A 19,731-nucleotide genomic window follows, 5' to 3' on the forward strand; every position below is an offset into this window, starting at 1 on the left:
GGCCAGCCCTTACTGTCTCTTTATCATGAGTTCTTGTAAGTCCAGGCTCAGTCTATAAAGTTGCCTTATAGGCTAAATCAGAAGACAACAGAAAGGGTTCCTTCTCAGAGCCCTTACCACTCTGATAGAGTTTATCAGTCTGGATTTGACACACTGTGTTCCTAAAATGAAAAGGACCTCCAAGTACAAAAATTACAATACTGTAGTTGGGAGTGCTTCACAAGTGCAAGAGAAAGTAGTTGTCTCAGGATGTCATATTTGTGGGGCAAGAAGTCCTAGAAGTCAAATAATTCAGCTAAAGCTCATAGATGCTCTTTAATATAATATTGTACATGCACTGTAGTCAGTGTAGGGCAACCCAAGTTTCTTGGGTTAGGAAGCATAAAGTTTCTTGGGTTATAGGAAGCATAAAGAGCAAAACTATTTTTCCAGTGGGGTCACTGCTGCACACAGAGAAAGGCACGTTCCAAGTCCTACTCTCTGGATGGGTCTGTGCTAACATTTTAGTTCAGTTCAAGAGTGTACATTTGAAATGAATCTCTCAGTTACCCCTTCCTATGCTTTGTTTGCATTCCAGAGCAGTGTTGGATTTTAAACCTGGGTTTCTTCTGGATGCAAATAAATTGTGAGATGTAAGCCTTCAAGCCTAAATAGTGTGGACAGCAGATCCTCAGCACAGATTGTTTTGTTGTACGGATCCTTTCCTATTACATCACTTCATTTGCTAAAATACATGTAGTGACTTTGGGACCTACAAAACAGGAAGGATGGCTCATCAGGAGGCTTAGAAATTAGAATGGGACCACCAGGCTGACCCACTGCCTCTAAATCTCCTACTGCACCCTTCCTTTATTTAAATAACCTTAAATACCCTTTTGGGGGTTTTTATATCTTCTCAACATCGATTTTTTTTTTAATAGAAAAAATAAACTGTGCTTCCTGAGCTGCTTTCATATTTAATGCTCTCTGAAAAATATTTTTGATATCTTGATAATATTATTTGTCAGCATGATATGCAGTATAGATATAAATGGATTGTTACTGTTATTTCCTTAGGGCTTAAATCTTTTTTCTTGCCTTCTTTTTCAGCTCAGAGAACTGTTCTACTATATCAGGTCTGCGTTAAGCTGTGTCAGAAGTCAGGCACTGTAATAACAAAATTGTAGAAAAATTGCACTTTCTGCCTTCAGTAAACTTGATGTACCATGGGGATGGGACATTTGGGATGCTTTCATTGGTTTTTCCATTTAATCAAAATGCCTGCTGAGAATCAGGAAGATAGTTTACTCTAAACAATTTGAATGGGAACATTGGTGGGGGGAGGTTCTGTAAGAATAATTTGTCCTATTACTATGTTCACTTCTTGCAATTTAAATTCAGAAGCAGTTCTGCTATGGAGAAAGCACTTTGAGAATTCCCTACTTTTCCCAGATGTGAAAAGTAAAATATTCCTTTTTTTTTTTTTTCCCTCTGAGATTTGATCATACATTATAAGGCATGGCTATTTCTGGTAGGAATGTTTAAGAAATTCTAGAAAAACTGAGAAATTAGCTTAACCCTCCCTTCAGGTTGGAGCTGGACTGATCCTGAGGCCCCTGAAGGTCCCTGCTGACAACACCACTCTGAGAGAAAGCTGCTTGTTCCCATATGTCATTCACAGTGTACAATTTTTGTACAAAACACTCCAACCTACAAACAGCTGCACAAATTCAGCTTGTCTGAAAGTGAAAGCTTAAACCCTGGTCAGGGCTTGTATTACATGGAAGTGCTGTTAAATTGTGAGGAGGATCTGTAGAGAGTTTCATCTCATGAATTTCTGGAAGAAGACCAACAGTTTGATCTTTTAGATCTCGGAAGAGGGACCTGCTTGACCTCTTATTAATAGTGAAATCAAATTGTTTCTTTCTATCGGAGCAAACATTGGAACAGGCACGCTCTTTGCAAAAAATAGCCAAGAAACTATCTTTATTGCATTTACATACTGCTAGACCAAACACCAGGAATTATTTTCAAATAAATCCAGTGGTTTTTCTCAACTGTTCTTTAAGCAAAGGATATTTTGCACTTAGTCTAATAAGGGGTAGTGAGGTAGGTACAGGATCTTCATATTGTTATCTCCTGTGAGACAAAGGTACTAGAGTTTTCGAAAAGTGATGAGAATCTCTGCACCAGGTTCTGGTGTTTCTTGGTATATAGTAAATGCTGTTGGTTTCTATTCTTTTCATGTGTACAAAGACATTCTACCATACTAAGCTCTTAATTTAAAATTTATGCTTCAGTAACACTATTTTCTTCTTTATTTTATACATGAGAAGTTATTCCGAATTTTATGGAGGGTGGTGAGGAAGGAATGTTGGCTTATGTTCTCTATTCTCTCCTATCCCAAGCCTATATGACCAAATAGCTGCCTAAGACAGCCTCCTGGTTTTGACGTCTGTAATCCTTTCAGAGGACTTTAGAGGCACTGTGTGTAAAGCACTGAAAAACTTGAACAGCTTGTTGTGATTCCTTCTCTTTTCCTTGGAGTATTACTGAAAAATGATGTGCAAACAGCAGTGCAGCAATTACAAAGGTAAATTAACATTAGCGGAATGTTTGACTTTCTCTTTGCAGGAAGTACCTGATAAGAACAAAACCAATGGACTGTATTTTAGAGATGGGAAATGTCGAATTGACTACATTCTGGTGTATAGAAAATCCAATCCACAGACAGAAAAGAGGGAAGTATTTGAGAGAAATATTAGAGCAGAAGGACTTCAAATGGAGAAAGAGGTAAGAAAGGTTCCTTGAAAAAAAATTCAACATTTAAAGCTGTGTAGAATCTGAGGCTATGAGTTTTGTTTACTCTGAAACCGCTTTACTCTGTCGTAGCAGTGCCAAAATGCTTTTAAGCATGCCTAAATATAGACTATTTATTGCCAGAGCAGTGGGAAAGCATAGCCTAAAGAAAAATCAGACACATGGATTGAAGGCCAAAATAGGCCATTACAGTCATCTTTTTCAACCTCATGCACAAGTAAGCCAAAGAATTTCATCCACTGTGCTGTGCAATAGAGAAAACAAGTACTGGGTTTGGGTGGCCTAATTTCTACTGAGTGCGGTCCACATTTCTGCACCTATTCCTTTTAGTTGCCTGCTCCAATCATTGCTCAGACTCTTGGTACTCTTTCCAGAGGCCTTACTAGACCCTGCCTTCCTTTTCTTGTCAGCTTAGGCGCAGGGACTTGAGCAGTATTTTGGTAGTTTGAACAGAGCCTGAAGTCTCTCCTTCTATCTTAATCCTAAACATTGAAATAATTGGACAGTGGATGTGAATCATTTATATCGATGTTATTTCCAGCACAGTGTCCTAAAACAGTGAATCTTTTCTGGACAAGAGTGCAAAAGTGAATGTAAAGTGTCTAAAGATGCATTGATATGATAAGCAGCAGGAGCAAGGCTTACAGACCATCTCTTTTGCCTACGTTATGTTCTTTCTTAAACTTTTAAAAGTGTACTTAAACATGGCTTAAGTCTCACTTCTGGGCAGAATAGATACTGCTGAGTGTATATCTTTACCTGTGCTTGCTCAACTCACACTCATGCTTACAGGCATTGTCAAGCTGCCACTGATGGAAATAGTAGAGGAATTTTCAGGTTACAGGCCTTGGTCAATTGTGTAGGTGCTGTGTATTATCACTGAATTCCCAGTACACGTGTAGATATTCTGCCTGTGTACTTGAAAAGCATGGTTCTGCGGAGAACACTGGAGAGGAAAAAAAATAGAAGCTCTTTCTCTCCAGAACAATGAAAATGTTTCCTTTATGTAAGTGCTTTTGAATGAACATGGGTACTTGTGGATATTAGAGTATGAGTGTATCACTGGTTACACCAATCAGTTACCATAAACTGTTCTGTCAAATAACCTTGAAGTTAGCATCTTTAGTGCTGCTGTAGATGATGTTTTTGATAGCAGCCATTGTTCATTTATTCCTGTAAACACACCATTGTCTGTAAGAGTTGTAATGTGACACAACATCTAAAAACATGAGAGGGTTGCTGCAGCTGTTCAGCTTCACATCCTAGAATCCTGCCCTGCTTCCACCAGGAGAGATGCTGAAGAAGTCTCTGAAGTTTGGGCACTGTAGAAAATGAATGTGAAATGAATCCTCCCTATTGATACCCCTGCCCAATGGTCTCGAACCTATTTCTTTCTACTTTGTGATTTTCGCAGTTTTGTTACTGTGCTAAGGTCAATAGTATAAGCTATGAAATCACTTTATATTTTAAATATTATGAAACTTATTGCAACATTCTATGCAAAAATCTTTTTCAAGTTGGTGATTCAAGTTCTTACTATAGAATTTTCCTGTCACTTTCAAGCCCATTTATTTGGACTTTGCTGCCTAGACTGCATTAATGTTCTGCCCATTTGATTATTCATTTCAGTTTCTATTATGCTACTGACATGCAGTTTTATTTCTTATTAATCCCATTTGGCCTTGGTGTGACTTCTTGGCAGCATCAGTAATTGTACATTTTCTAAACTCAGAACAATCAAAATGAGGTTTTATTACATGACTCAGCCTAATTTTTTTTAAAATCTAGGGTAGCAATCTTCTTTAACATACGATTCTGACCTAAAATTAAACCCTAGCATGCATATTTTATGATCACATTAGTTTCCAAATTGAATTATAATCCTGAAGGAAATAACTACATTCTTGGTACACTCCATCCCCCTCCCCACAAAGTGACAACTGTGCTGCGTAACACTTAGGTTTAAACTAAGCAGCGTGATTGATTAATGACTAGATTATTTCTCGTTATTTTTACTTCTCTCTTTGGTGAGACTACACATCATTCTGAGTTACAATTCTGGAATATTTTAACAGAAGGTCTGTTTTCTTGTTCTTCAGGTATAATATATTGCTTCCACTGGGAAAAGTTTGCTCCCAGATAAAACAAGATAATTGTTTGTGGCTTTGGTCACAGAACTAATACAGAGGCAAAAGGCTGTGACTGCTGGACTGAAAGAAACTTTCTGCCTTCTTTGAATTTTGTGTGGTTGTTGGTGCATTCTCTTTTGACTACTGGCTGTTCATATACCGACATTCAGTTGTGTTAGTCCTGTCTTTTTAATGTGAAATCAGTGGCAGACAGGAAAACTTACAGAGCTGTTCACACTCTAGTTTCAAACCCATATTGCTCTGCACACTGCAGAAAGAGAAAAATGCACTGCAGTGGCTTACTGACAAGTGTAGCACAACAAAATACCCAGGAAGTGGTGAGTGCAGGGCACAAAGCATTCACTTAACAGCATGAAATGAGAAAGTGAATCTGAAATGAATTCATAAATGTTGAGATAACTTCAGGCATGGTGTCAAGATCATGTAGCTGAGAAAGGTACATTTCTAATTCTATAAAAAGGTGATAATGTTTTGCAGGTAATTCCCCAATGAATTCACGCTCACATTTTTTAGCTATACCACAGCACTCTGCCGTGGAAGTTCTGCCAGGTTTGGTGCTCTGTATGTTCAGTAGTAAGCAATGAAGAGATCCCAAACCAAGGAACAGATCATTGAATTAGTGAAAGCATGGATAGCAGAGCTCTGAGAGAGAATGCTAATTGAGTGGAACACCTAATTTTCTGACCCTTTTCAATGCTTTTCAGTGTATTTTGGATCTGGGTAGCATGACAGTGTTGTCCCAGTCCAACATGGATCACATCCAACACATGTGATCATATGCATAGAAACTCTAGATAAGTTAATTGAAAATACAGGTCATTCCAGGAAAAGAGACTGTATTTTCTATCCAGCCAGATATAAAATTTCCTATGTTGATTTATACTTTTTTACAATATCTCACAAGTGAGAGAAATAAGTATGATATCCTGGCTGTGGCATTCTCAATGACCCCACTGTTTTCATCTTTTAATAATCTTTGAAACACATTTATGTGTTGGGTAAAATGGAGAGGGCAGTCTCCAAATGGAACAAGTTTTTATCATGGATGAGATACCAACAGCATTGCTGGTTTGTAGGACTGATACCTTCTGCAAATATTATACAAAACTTGTAACTTCCAGAGTTGACTGACAGATGGTTACAGAGACAAAGTACTACTATCTGAGGTTATGTTTCATATTTATCCAAATGCAAGAGAAACCTGAGACTAAGATCAGCCCACTGACGCTTAGAAAAAAATAACTTAGGATCACTTTTATGGGAAAAAAAATGAATACAGATAGCATCTGTCATTTCAAATGTTGTGTTCATCCCTCTAGGACAGTAGAAAACCAGCAGTTTTCTGGAAAACCTATCTTTTCAGGAGAGAGTGAAGAGTCAGAATAACATTGGGACAATCGTATTTTTCACAAGAATAAAGATTTATAAATTCAACCTTTTGGCCAAAACCAAGCTAAGTCCCCTTATCACAAATTATTCTTATATCTTCAATTAATGTATTTTAATCCCTGTCCTAAATGGCCAGGTAGAACTAAGTCGCTGTAAACAGTAACTATATTGTGCTGGTACATGTATACAGTATTACAGACAACTTTCAGTAAGGTACTTTAAATTATGCTACGCTCATAGAACATGCACGGAGGTAGCTAGCGTGGAGCAGTTAACATAATAACTTGTTCACTTGTGACATATTTAAGCTGGATTTTAATGCAATGCAAATGCAGGATAGATGTAAGGTAGTTCAAGGAAATCTATGCTGGATGAATAAACACAGACCATCCTTGGACCTGTAATTTATGAAAGAGAAGGAGGTCATCTTAAATTTAGGTAAATACTGTGTATCCAAAATGAATCTGATGTTCAGTAGGATCTTATCACGTAGCCCTAGGAATAGACTGCATTTAGTTTGAACTTGCCATGGGTTTTGGGAGGGTTTTTTTGTTCAGTTGGTTGTTTTTATTTTTCTTCTCATGTCTGTACTAAATTCATATGGAGTAGTTCTGCTACTAAAAGTATTTGATACATTTTCCTTAATGGTTGTATCCAAACTTTTTAATTCATAATTTGTATTTTGATTTGATAGAGTTTATTTAAAAAGGCATTTGGCATGCCAGTAGAAATGGAGAGACAGTAGTATTTAGGTCCTTTATTATATATCTTTGCATATGTATGTATGCTAATGTTTCATTATAAATACAATGAACATTCTTTACTTAAAAGCAATAGCATTCCTTACTGCCTTAAAAAGCAGGTCTTCTCACAGCTACTGGATGTGAAGTATGTTTCAGGAACTAATTTCAGATATTTTGCAGAAAGCAGTCAATCCATTTGGTCTTCTGCCTGCACACTGATCTTTGCATCTCCCAGATAAAAGAAGATATTAGCATAGTGTACTGGTCCAGTCTTCAGGACTGGTTTTTGTGTTATGTGCCTGATTAAAAATTTAAACATTGCCACCATAAGTGTCAAGCTGTCACCAGGGCATCTGTAATTGCATTCAGTCCCTGCCTCAAGCAGCAGCTGATGTTTCTGGGGCAACATCTGGCAGCTGATAAGCAGCCAATGTATACAATAGGCAGTAGAAACATGCCATACGTATTCTCTGGAGAAACCCCAAAATGCTAGGGAAGAAAAGCACAGTATAAGTTTCACTTTTGTTGTATGAACAAGTATCTACTAGCGGGTATAGCCTGACTCTGAAAGTTATGTTAATCTGAGCCTGAAAGTTATGTTTAGAGATCTTTTTCAGTAGTTGATGTAATATAATTAGAGAATACTATTATTTCATGACTTTTCAAATTTGCAAGCAGATGGAGATAGGTTCATAGCAAAGTAGTAGGAGTTCCACAAAGCAGTTTTTCTTAATGTGGCTGTAACTTTGCACTAATGGGAGAGGACTTCAGAGATTAGAAATGTATATTCAGTAAAAGAATTATATTTAGCAGCAACTTGAAGTGTTTTAAAATGATGAATGTTGAGAGAAATTACAGATGACAGAAAGAGCACACAATATAGCTTCTCCGTGATTCTTGGCTGATCCCTGAGTGTAAAACCAAAATAGACTTATGATCATGTCAAAGTGAAGTAAAAGTTAGAAATAAAGAGTATGAAAAAAACTTCGAAGACTGAAACTTTTGTGCTCAGAAAGTGATGATGTAAAAGAGATGTTACAATCAACAACTATTGGTCCAGAGCATAGTCAAGTATTATTATCTTTCTTTCTGGCAAAAATGACATCTAATACTTTTTGTTGTTGTTGTCAGTACTGCAGAACCAAAACAGTTATATGAGACCAATCTGCTTTTTTCTGGTTTGTGCGTCATCACTGCAATTGTTCGTGAGACTCCTGTTACATAAATGTTATTGCTGATTGTGATTCATGGGCAGAAAAGAATTAAGTTGAGTTCCAGACCCCAAGTGGCATTTGCAGATCTGAGCGAGGAAAGGTGTTTTATAAACAGCTTATGTAATTTTGTTTTCTGAGAAGCAGTGCACAATAAAATCTCAGTGCCTTTGGAGTTGACTTAAATTTTATTTTTCAGTTATGACTTCAGTTTATTCAGTTATTGAAAGAACAGTAACTTGTTTGTAACTTATTGCTGCTGTAGGTGTTAATTTAATCAACCAGGCATATAGTTTATAATAGACTGCTCAGCCTATTTGCAACTTGACAGGACAGTTTGTGTTGGTGGCCAGGAGCAAGCTGCAGGTCAGATGGGGAATCTTTTTCTGGCTGCTGGTTTTCCTTTGGTGCTCATACCCTTTCCCCGTCATTTTCTCTCCCTTGTCCAGCTGAAGAGAGGAGTGATAGAGCTGCTTTGATGGGCACCTGGTGTCCAGCTCAGGTCAACCCACCACAGATGTAGTTCAATGTTTAATCCACTACTGTAACTAATATCAAGTATCCAGTAGCTTTCATGCACTCTTGTACGTGGTTGCAGTCTCTCACTTTTCTGATCCTATTATTCAATATGTAAATATCTACAACTAATGAACTTACAATACAAATTATGCAGTCTGCAGGAGCTGTGGTTTCACAAACAGCATAGTATTCTGTTATTAGCAGGTGCAGATTGTTTTTTAATGTTTGAGCACCGTGTCTGATTGCATCCACAAATCATGGATAGAGACATCAAAGTGACATAAACTATGCCTGCAAAAAGGGAACCAGACTGAAATGCAAGCCCACCACATGCATAAGTGAAAGTGCTTACAGCTATTTAATTTAAAACATCAGGCTGTTCATTTCATCCAAATTCAGCCAAAACAAGTTAAAAAAAGGCTTACTGTTAGTTTATTGTCTAATGCGTCTAGCAAGTGGAGTCTTTTTTCAGCAGTGTTTTACAGAAAAATATACAGGTAGAAATAGAGCAACATCCTTCTCCAGAATGCTCCGTACAAAAATGCGTTGTCACTAAACAGTGGAGGAATTTCCAGCATGGGCTTTGGGGGGAAAATGTTTCATATTGCAGATACAATGTCCAGTGTACAGCACAGTGGCAATTCAGAGAATTTTAAGGAGGTACATGAAAGTCTAGATGGATAGAATCTGAACTCAAATTTAAGTGTGCAGTTTTTAAAAGTAAACTTCATTGTCTGAGGGAGTCCAGAAATAAATATTTCTGAGCTGACAAATTTCAGCCTTTAGCAGGACTTTGTAAAGCTGGTAGGCTAAGAAACTATAGCTGAAAAATTGGTCTACATTTTAAAAATGTTGATCAAAATATAGCTTTTTTGTGGAGTATGGAGGTAATGCAGAAAATATATAGATAACTGAAAAGGGATAAAAAGCCTCTGAGATACTTTTTTTCCTTCAGGAATTACTAGTAGGATTTTTTTGTCAAAGAGTTTCCTGTCATCAGTCTCCACAAATCAGAATGTCAAAAAGCCTTTTGAAGGACACCAGGCCCATGGAAGAACCATAGAGGCAATAGATTTTAAAAAAGATGAAGGTTACATATGAGATGTCCCCTATATGACAAAAGCCGCCTTCCCCTTTACAATAATTGGTCTTAAACTGCAATTATTTTTGAGATGTTTGCCTGCCAGTCCCATCAGGAACAAACGTAATGCATAAGGCTACAATCACTTACTTCACAGTGAGCATCTTCATTGCCCAGAGGTGACATGACTGGTTTGCTGCAACATGCCCTGATGATACTGGCTTAATGAGCAGAAATCTAGAGTTGTCTGTAGGGAACAGAAAGATAGAGTATATAGAATTACCAGCAGTACATTGTACATTCTCATTTCACGTTGATGATTTTGGTGTTGAACTTGTTTTGAAAAGACAGTATTGTATTTACAGTAATGTGCTTCTGAAACAAATAGTAATGGTTTCAAATGGCTGCAGTGCCTTCTTAGCCTAGGGGACATTTGCATCTTCACCCGCAGCATGGAACACTGTGGGGCTACCCTCCCTGAAAGTAGTCCCAGGATGGAAACATGAATCTGGAAAGGACAGCTCTCACCAGCTCTTGGCACAAGGTCTCCAGGCCCTCTTGTCATCTGTTTATTTTCTTTGTTATACTAGGTTAATTTGGTCATGGAGCAAGTGGAGCATTGGCACTGTGTGCCTTGGATTAACTGTATTTTAATTGTGGTAAGAGCCTCACAAATAGAGCTACTCAAATTACTTCAGTGCTCAAACTTTATTGAAAAAGATGTTTCAGTTTATGGCTGTCTGGGTGCAAATTAAATGCAGCATTATCCACTGCATATTTACATATTTGTTTCTTGCTGTTTGAGTAGTAACGAAGTGATGTTTTAAATGAAATTTAATAAAGCCTAACCTGAGGAAAAATACTCCTGAGATAGCCACGTTGACTGAAATCTCTGTCAGCCCATCAGTCGTATTCCCTTGTTTAAAGTCTTATATGGTTTACAAAACCCTCTTCTGTGCACAAATATCTTTTGTATTCTTGTATGAAAGCTTTTAAAAGGGTCTCTGAAAGCACCTTAGGCAAAACAGGGTAAAGGCTTTTCTTTCCTCTTGGTCTACATGGTATTATACTTACTACTTTTCTTAGTGTCATGGCTTAAACCACTGCTTAAATGACTGCTAGAGCTGAACCCAGGACACTTAGATACAGCTTGTTGTTGTTTCTGTTAACAGACTGAGATAGATCTTTCCATTTATAACAAATACGATCAACTCCCCTTTCTGAAGTCTCCACTGTCAAGCACTAATATAAGAACTTTGTGCCTACTTTTTTAAACAGTCATCTCTTCTACCTTTTTAAAATTCAAAACCTTTCATAAAGGAGAAAACCTCTGCAGTAAAAATGTAGTAAGGAGAAGAACAGAATGGAGACATGTGAATCTGGAAACCATGACTCTATACTTTGTGTTACAATATGCTAAATTCATGTTATTTTTTATGTCTGCTAGATTTGGAGACATGTCCTCTTCATTTCCAATGCGTTTATTTGACCTCCTTTCAGGTTAGTTTATAAATGTCATGTTTTGAAAAACTGCCATTGTAGGCTAGTAATAATGGTAGAATATTCAGGGATTTTCACAGTCACATACTTCTACACATAAGAACTATATATAGTTCTCTGTATATATATATACACACATATATGTCTGTATAGTTTTCCTATATCTTTCTGTGTCTGTAATAACGTATCTACATAATTTCCTTGTGTAGAAATTTAGCAGTTTGGATTTAGGCATTAGGTTTTAAATTTCAATTGGTTGGAAAGTTATCTCCCATAATAAGCTGTTACAACCCATCCATCTAATTTTAGAATCACAGACTGGTTTGGGTTGGAAGGGACCTTAGAGATCATCCAGTTCCAACCCTCCTTGCCATGGGTAGGAACACCTTCCACTAGACCGGGTTGCTCAAAGACATCAAAAGTTTCAGCAGACCTGTCACCAATGCTAGATCAGGATGGCCATGGCTTTTATTCTTCTGTATCTGTAGTTAAGTGAGGGTTAAAGCCTGACCCTTCAAGTCTAGAGTTCTTGTGTTTATACCGTGAGTGCTATTGCTATTGGAAACTGACTTTCTGAGACTGGATTGGATTAAACAAATGTTCTGAAACAGTAGTTAGGCAGAGGGAAGTTGTGGAATGTAAAACATCCTAGGTCAACAGTCTTGTGCAAATTTATGGATTTTATCATTAGCTTCAGAGATTCACGAGAGAAGAATTCCAGTGATAAAATACAGAAAGTACTGACCAAAATCAAGAGGCATTTTAAAGTGCAGAGGACACTAGTGGGAGGCTTTGTTATTTTTCTGTGTGTTCTTCGTGGGCAGAATGAATAAGGTGGGATGGGGGAAGTGAATGGCAGCCAAGGCCGTGTCAGCAAGGCAGCAGAAGCTGCTTTAATCCCAGGGTTTGATCTTTAGTTGTACAGGGTGTCCCTTCCAACCCTAATGATTCTATGATTCTAAAATGTTCTGGATCACTTGCAGTCATTGTGATGTGTCCCACACAGCTAAGCAGTGAACTAGAGCCACCCATGAAGAGGCAGTTGTAGGAGGTAATGTGTCTGTACTACTGCAGAAGTTGGGGTGGGTGGTGAGGAAGGTAACAGAAGTCCAGGGAAAATAAGGTGACTGTACTGCAGAGCTCCAAGAGGGAAAAGAACCATCTTATTGATTGTAGCTGTTTGCAATGTAGATCTCTGGCCTGGAACAAGCCCTTCTGGGCAGCAATTCCTCTCAACCTGAGGAAAGTAGAACAAAAGAATTGTACCCTGAAGGTGCCTGTTCCTCTCCATTGCAGACATCTAAACATAGTTGCCCTGAATCACACCTGTGATGTCTGCTCCTTGGGAGTAAGCCTTCAGGCAACTTCTCAGGATCAGTAGGCTTAAAGCCATGATAGTGTCAGTGTTTTGATATAAATATAGCAGCCTGCCAGTGTCCAGCAGGGGAAAATGGGTCAGATATATGGAACACACCATATCTATAAACTGCTAAAGATAAGTGTTTGTCCTGTGCTCAAGTGATAGCTATGGACTTACATAAGTAGATCTGTGGATTGCAGGATCAACCCCATTACTGGTGGAGTGTAAAGCAAGCAGAATTGTGTAAAGAAACTGTAGAGCGAACTAACAGGATTGTGTGACAATTGTAAAGTTCAATCCTAAAACTCCCGAGCTATGGAATAGATTAATGCTTCTGCAGATTTTCCATTATTTGACATCTTCCATTCTTTGCTGTTTTGATTGTGAATTGATGAGTGCTTCCTATGCCAACTTACATTTACATCTTGGCCTGGTTTTTGTCTCTGTTGTGAAAGGAAACAGAATTCTTGTATCTTACTAATGCATTATTCCAGTCAAAAGGCACAATGTAAAAATTATATGGGGTAGGTGAGCACACAGGAGTTTTGGGAAAGAGGGAAAGGAGGAGGATAATGGTCAGAAGGCATTAAGAGGAAGCTAGTATCAAGATATGGAGACATATCCACTTTAAATCATGGCAGACAAGTAAGAAAAGACCCCTTTTCACTGTATAACTTCCCCTATAAAAATCTGAGTGTAAAATCTCTTTAGAAATACAACAAGCCTGTAACATCTTGAAACAAATATTTTGTATTTATGGAGGGTAACTTATCAGAAGGCAGGGAAGGAGAAAAGCAAGGAATTAATAGTCATAAAGTAATAAAGATGAGACTCATCAAACAGTTTTAGTGGAGGAAAGAGAGAAATATTTTAAAAATGTGAAAACGCTTCATTTAAACAGATTCAAAATTAAATGTTTGCTATTAAAATGCCATGCTGGTTGATAAGAAATGCTTAGCTTTACAAACGAGAAAACAAAACAAACCAACCAAACAAAGAAGAAATGCGAATGTTCAGACATGATTATATAATCCAGTAATACACCAAAACATGCTACTTTGTGTGGACAATATTTAAGCTTAAATCAAATTGAAGTTTTTTGTATGTTTACCTAAAAATTTTTAGAAATCTAGTTCAACTTGCTCCATTTTCATATAATCAGTTTGGTATTGAAACAAAATGCATTTGTCTCTTAAATGGCATCACAGCTGATTACTGAAATGTTCATATAGTGCTAGCTATGCCTAGCTAGCAAAAACTTTCATTTGCTGATTCTGTTCTTAATTTATTTCTTAGACTATTTGTAAGGCATCAAGGATATTTTCCATTAGATACTGTGTAAGATAAAAGAAAACCTCATTTCCTAAACTCGTTACTAGATTCCTGATGTAGAAATGAGCTGACAGCAGCCTTTGCAGTCAGGTCTACTGCACGGGTATTTTATTTCCTTTGACTACAGCAAAGAAAAATTAGATAAGCCAGAGACACAGTGCCAGGCCCACAACTGGGTTCAGATCTCATCAGGATATACATGGAAGTGAATGGATTACTTGCATTTTACATTTTTTATCCCATGTTCAGACATTATCACAGTTGGATCCTTAAAAATTTGCAGCGGGACCATGAATATGTTTCAGGTTTTCGAGAATACCTAGAATTTGGATTTTCTAGAAAGTGCATAGGTGCCTCTCAAATACCTGACATTCTCCATAACTTTAGCATTAAAGCCCCAGAGCACTCTGAACAAACTATTACCGATATCCAAAAGCACTGATCTGTTTCATTGTGTTACTCTTGAGTTCCTAAATTAAATTGTTCTAAGTTAAGTGTATGTCTTTAAAAAAGGGAAGACATGTTTCTAATGTACTTAACCACTTAATTTTTATCTTGAAGCCTATAGAACCTGAAGATATCAGAAATAAATTTTAAGTAGAATAACATATATCACAGTAAGTGCTGCGTACAAATACTGTCCTAAAATTATCTCTGAGAGAAATTGGATAAGTTTCAAGAAACTTACATTTAAATACCACTTTTCCTGAATCATCTTTAGTTTTTATCAAATAGCTCTTTATTTCTTTATAGATTTTAGTGTGCTGAAAGCACAATGGGAGGGGGCATGGAGGAGTGGAGGGATGGGTTTAATTTTTCCAAAGTTGGGAACCATCTCTCCACTGTCGCCTTCTTGCCAGAGATTATTACAGTAACATCCACATAGACTAGACTCAGTCAGCCCCCCCCCGTATGATTCTTACAGCCCCACATCCCAACTCCTGGAATCCTAGGCCGGTGTTAGATGGGATCTGTGGACCCGTGTTAGTTGCATCTGTAACCTTTGAGATGATGTTATGCCTTGGTCTTTTCATATTCACCTGAGGTTAGTATAAGCGCCAAAAAAGTTTAATGTGCAAACAAGCCTTGTTTTAGCAAAAGGTTAGGTACCAGAACTAAAGAAGAAAATATGGCAAGCAACACTTCTAGCTTATACGTAACACTTAAAGCTCTCCCTGCTTGAACCACTGTCTCAGCCACACTGGAGGAACTAAGAAAGTCCTGTTTGTCTTGCTTCTCCTGCTCCAAGTCTCCCAGGACTGACTTGATCTGTGGTTTTGAGATTGCTTCTTAACCCTGCCTTTTCCCCAAGGCTGAACCCCCCATCCTCTTTCAAACATCTCCAAGTATCTCATCTAGAATCTGTCGTAGTAGGACTGCCAGTGATTTATGCCAAATACACATATGATGTCTCAGTCCCCAGCCCTGCTTTTTATTGTTCCGATCCCTCTTCAGAAGTTTCTTTTATTTTCCCTTGCCAATGTAATTCCTAATTCAGTCCTAACACTGTTGTGCTGAGCATAGGACCACTCTTCGAGATCTGTGGCTTTTAAAAATGAAGTGACACTATTATTTGCTCTTTGAATTTCCCTGTCTGTTTTTTTTTTTTTTTTCATAGTAAGTGGTTCATGCTATGCTTATATTTCTTAGTGTGTTGTCTCTTAAGATGAAATACTCTGGTTTTTGGATCAGGTATTATCATATATTCCAGAGCAGACTGAAGGTGAACTCTGCGAAATAAGGGAGGTTTGATTTGATTTCATAGTGGTTTACAATTACTTGATTCTCTTGCAAATCATAATAGAGGAGACTGGGGGGATGTGGGAGTCTCTAGAGGATAGGAGTCCCTTTTAGGGCCCCAAGGGCAGGCGAGCTACGTACTGCCAATTGTTTATCCAGCCTTTTCTTCAAAAGGAATCCTTTTAAAAGGATCCTTTTCAAAAAAGGATCCTTTTAAAAAAGCCTTCTTGCCAGATCACTCTAATGTTTCGTTATTGTTCAGCTTGATTTTTTTTTTTAACGTATCTGACCTAAATCTTTTTTGTTACAATTTAATCCTGCTATTTCTTGCCTGATTCAGAAGTAACAGGGAGAGCAGTTCATTCCCTTGCTATTCACGACTGTTACTTATTTTTAAAATGTTACTGCATTATCTGCTTAGCATTTTCTTCTGTATTTTGAATCACCCTGGCTCTGTCAATTTTTTCCTCTAGGTCAAGTTTCCCAAAACTCTGGATCATTCTTATTGTCCTGCTCCAATCTGTCTTTAATTGTTCCATACATTTCTTACTCAGGCTGGACTTTAGCCCCTGCTGAATAGCTATACGAAATAAAGGACTACGGAATTTAAGCCCTGTATGCTCTTATTTTTTTAATAACTTTTTTTTTCTCTTCATGCACCTTACCCTACTCTGTCTTCTTTTGCTAACTTCTCTTGATCTTAACAGTGACATTTTGTGTGTTTATCTTTTCCGCACTTTTTTACCTTTCAGCCTCCTCACTACCTTCTGTGCTACGATACTGTGTTTGTCAGACCTAGAGTTTCATATGAGGGAAGCCATTTCCCTAAGCACAGAACATGATTTTTCCCCCTTTTTTCTCTATTTTTCATTATACATTAAAAAATTTCATATGCTGAGGTAAGTTCATCACTTTAGGCACTTAGTGACATTTCCAACATTAGACTTTCTATTTTCTTGTCAGTGTTGCTGTCACTGCACTTTCCACCAACTATGTTCAGTGGTGGTGATCACTCAGTTTTTACCCAGAGCTCCAGAGCTCTTTCCTTATTAGTATTTTGATATTTTCCTGTTAACCTTTCATGTTTTGGAAGGGAAGATGGCATCTGTGTAAGATGGGCCCTTCATTTAAGTGCTGCCAGAAAATTAAAAAAAAAAAAAAAGGTGTTCAAAACTTTTAATTTGCTCCATTTTGTGCTTAAATACCATCTGGGCAAATCAAAAATTCCCACATTCTTTTTCCATTGGTAGTCTGCAGAATTTTATAAATATTTATTTTACACAAGGTTTGTCCAGTTCAGAGGTTAAGATTACTTCCTTTCAAATTCAAGTTTGAAAAAATACAGATATCTGTAATATGTTGTGCTCCAGATGTTGTCATTGGTAGAGCTCTGACATTGGAAGTGCATCCATTGTGCATCATACACAGTCACTGAGTGATGGGTAGGACTAGTTGCCTTCCGTGATTGTGTGAGGGAACCTGGTAAGGAACAAGTGACATTGAAGTGGAGGAGACAAGCAGACAGACAGATGAGATTCTGGAGGAGGAAACAAATATATCCCTGGGAGAAGTTTGTCAGTTGTGTGTCTGTGTATAAGACAAAAAGGTGGAGGGGAAACTGTTTTTAAAGATTATACTGCAGAATTCAGTTGGTTTTGTGGGGATTTTTAAAATTTTTCTTTCCTCTTTGTAAAGCAATATGGCAATTGTGGACAGCAGGGCAAAGAAATTCAGTTGTGTTACTATGTAGTAACTAGTAGCAAGAACATAGATACGCATATGCCATATGTTTTTAATACCACTTTTTCCCTAACCAATTCACCACTCTTGAAAGAGGTTATGCATGAGGGTGTATTTGTACAGCAGAAGTAACTATAGTGACTCTGTAAAGTTGCATTAGATAATGCAAAGCACATTTCTACACTACATGTCTTGGACATGCTAGGTGTTATATTTTAAGTATTTGACAGGAACTACAGCCTGCAGTGTATGAACAATTGTAATTCCCTAAGTGGTGTTTTTTTGAGAAAGTGCTCTGCAATTTGGATATTTTTTCCCATTGTCTAGTGATGTAACATTAATGGAATTTCCCCCCATCTTTAAAATAGCTTTTCTAATATTCATTGAGCGTTTCAAGAAAATGATTGAATTGTAGCTATAAAGCCCTTGATACATGAGCCATATTGATTTTTTTTTCTAAAATGATCTAATGGAATTATTTTCGTGTCAGGAAATCTTTGTAATAGAAGAAAAAGTCTATAATAATGCATCTACAAAGTGTCAGAGAAACTGAGATTATTGAGTGAGATTTTATATTTTATTTTATTTTATTTTATTTTATTTGTATGTTGCATTTTTACACTTCCCCATATAAAAGACTGAAACAGATTGCTGTAAATATACTAGTTCCAGAGATATGATAGGTGAGAATTTCAAAGCTACACTGAAGTTTTACACTGAATAAAAGTATCTCAATAGTACTACAGAGCTAAAAAATACTTTGGTAACTTCTGTTTCACCTTTGGACTGTGAATTCTCTGCTGCAGCTCTTGGAGGCATAGCCCCTCCATGAAAAGTGGGCAAAATAAAAAATTCTAGAAATGTTTACACATTGATGGAAATGTTATTTCCATCAATAGAAAACAAAGATTTCTGCAATTTTCTAAGCTGAACAATCCACCTTTTTCTAGCTGGGGTCTTAAAAAGAAGTAATATTTCTTCATCTCTAGAGAAAGATAATACTGTCTACTAAGCAAAAATCATTATAGCGGTTTCCATGGTGCAAGTAAATTTGGAGAGGGGAATTCTTTGCCAGTATATGTGTTACTTCTGGCCTTAGTTTCAGACCATCGTAGGGATCTCAAATTTCAATATTATTCAGCAAACTATTTCAGGATTAGTACCATCACTTTGCAACATATACAGCCAGATCAAAACTAATGTTGCCTCATGTGATTGTGATGTTGGCCATCAAGCAAAAGAAGACTCACTTGTTTTCTTAACTCGTTATATCTTCATGTAAGTGCTCTGAACTAGGAGAGCAAATCACCTTTATATGAACCATTAAAATATTGAGCTCCATCTGGTGCTGCTTTGCTTTTCCGTGTCATACAAGATATGTTTTCATCCAGCACCTTATGTCAGTAGACACATTGGGAACAGCAATAATTGATCAATAGTGGAGCTCACATTTAGGCGTCTGCTTTGTCAGTACATTGTGCCAGGTATAGGCATTGCTTTATCACAACAAATTAGAACAGTCCAAATAATTTGCCCTTGTCGTATATTGACCTCGTTTCATTTAAAGCACATCTAACAAATGAAAGGATTTGTACAAAGATGCACAAAGGATCCAGTATTCTCCCTTCTTAGTTTAGAGATATTATTATGTATTTCAATTTCCTCTTGTCTCCAGTTAAACTCTAATTATGGTAGCTTTGCTTAAGAAACTTATTTTTTCCTCTATTTCTGTATGTGTTTTCTAACATCAGATGATCTAATAAGATACAGAAGTCAAATTACTTTGAACTAAGCTGAGCAGAGACAGAAAAATCATGTAGACAATCAATTATTAGGAATTTCTTCTCTGCACTGGACCATAACATTTCATTTCATGATGAACCTGAAACTATGACTTCGTGAAGCCAGCACATGAAGATGGATTTGCATTTCTCTCTTATTGTTTTGCATATTTAGTTTTTTGTGGAAGCCTTACACAGTCAGAGCTCTGGACTTTTTCCAGCAGGTCCGTATCCTTCTTATGTTGGTGGCCCCAGAGCTGAACGCAGGTGTCCCTCCAAGTGAGGTCTTACAAGGGTAGAGGGGGAGAATCACCTCCCTCCACCTGCTGGTCATAGCACAGAAAACTGAGATGTGAGTCAAGGGAACAGGCATTTGAGTCTCCCAG

General features: G+C 37.4%; 1 protein-coding gene across 4 annotated transcripts in view; it reads left to right on the top strand.

Moving 5' to 3' along the window:
* The window catches only part of ANO4 (anoctamin 4), a 231,453-nt gene that overhangs the window by 131,380 nt on the left and 80,342 nt on the right, over nucleotides 1-19,731 (top strand). For all 4 annotated transcript variants that reach the window (XM_030478489.1, XM_030478484.1, XM_030478485.1 and 1 more), the window contains exon 6: nucleotides 2,614-2,772. In XM_030478489.1, the coding sequence (XP_030334349.1) occupies nucleotides 2,614-2,772 (159 nt within the window). The remainder of the gene's footprint in view (nucleotides 1-2,613; nucleotides 2,773-19,731) is intronic.

This window comes from Strigops habroptila, chromosome 3 (genome assembly GCF_004027225.2).
Source record: "Strigops habroptila isolate Jane chromosome 3, bStrHab1.2.pri, whole genome shotgun sequence".
Classification (NCBI taxonomy): domain Eukaryota; kingdom Metazoa; phylum Chordata; class Aves; order Psittaciformes; family Psittacidae; genus Strigops; species Strigops habroptila.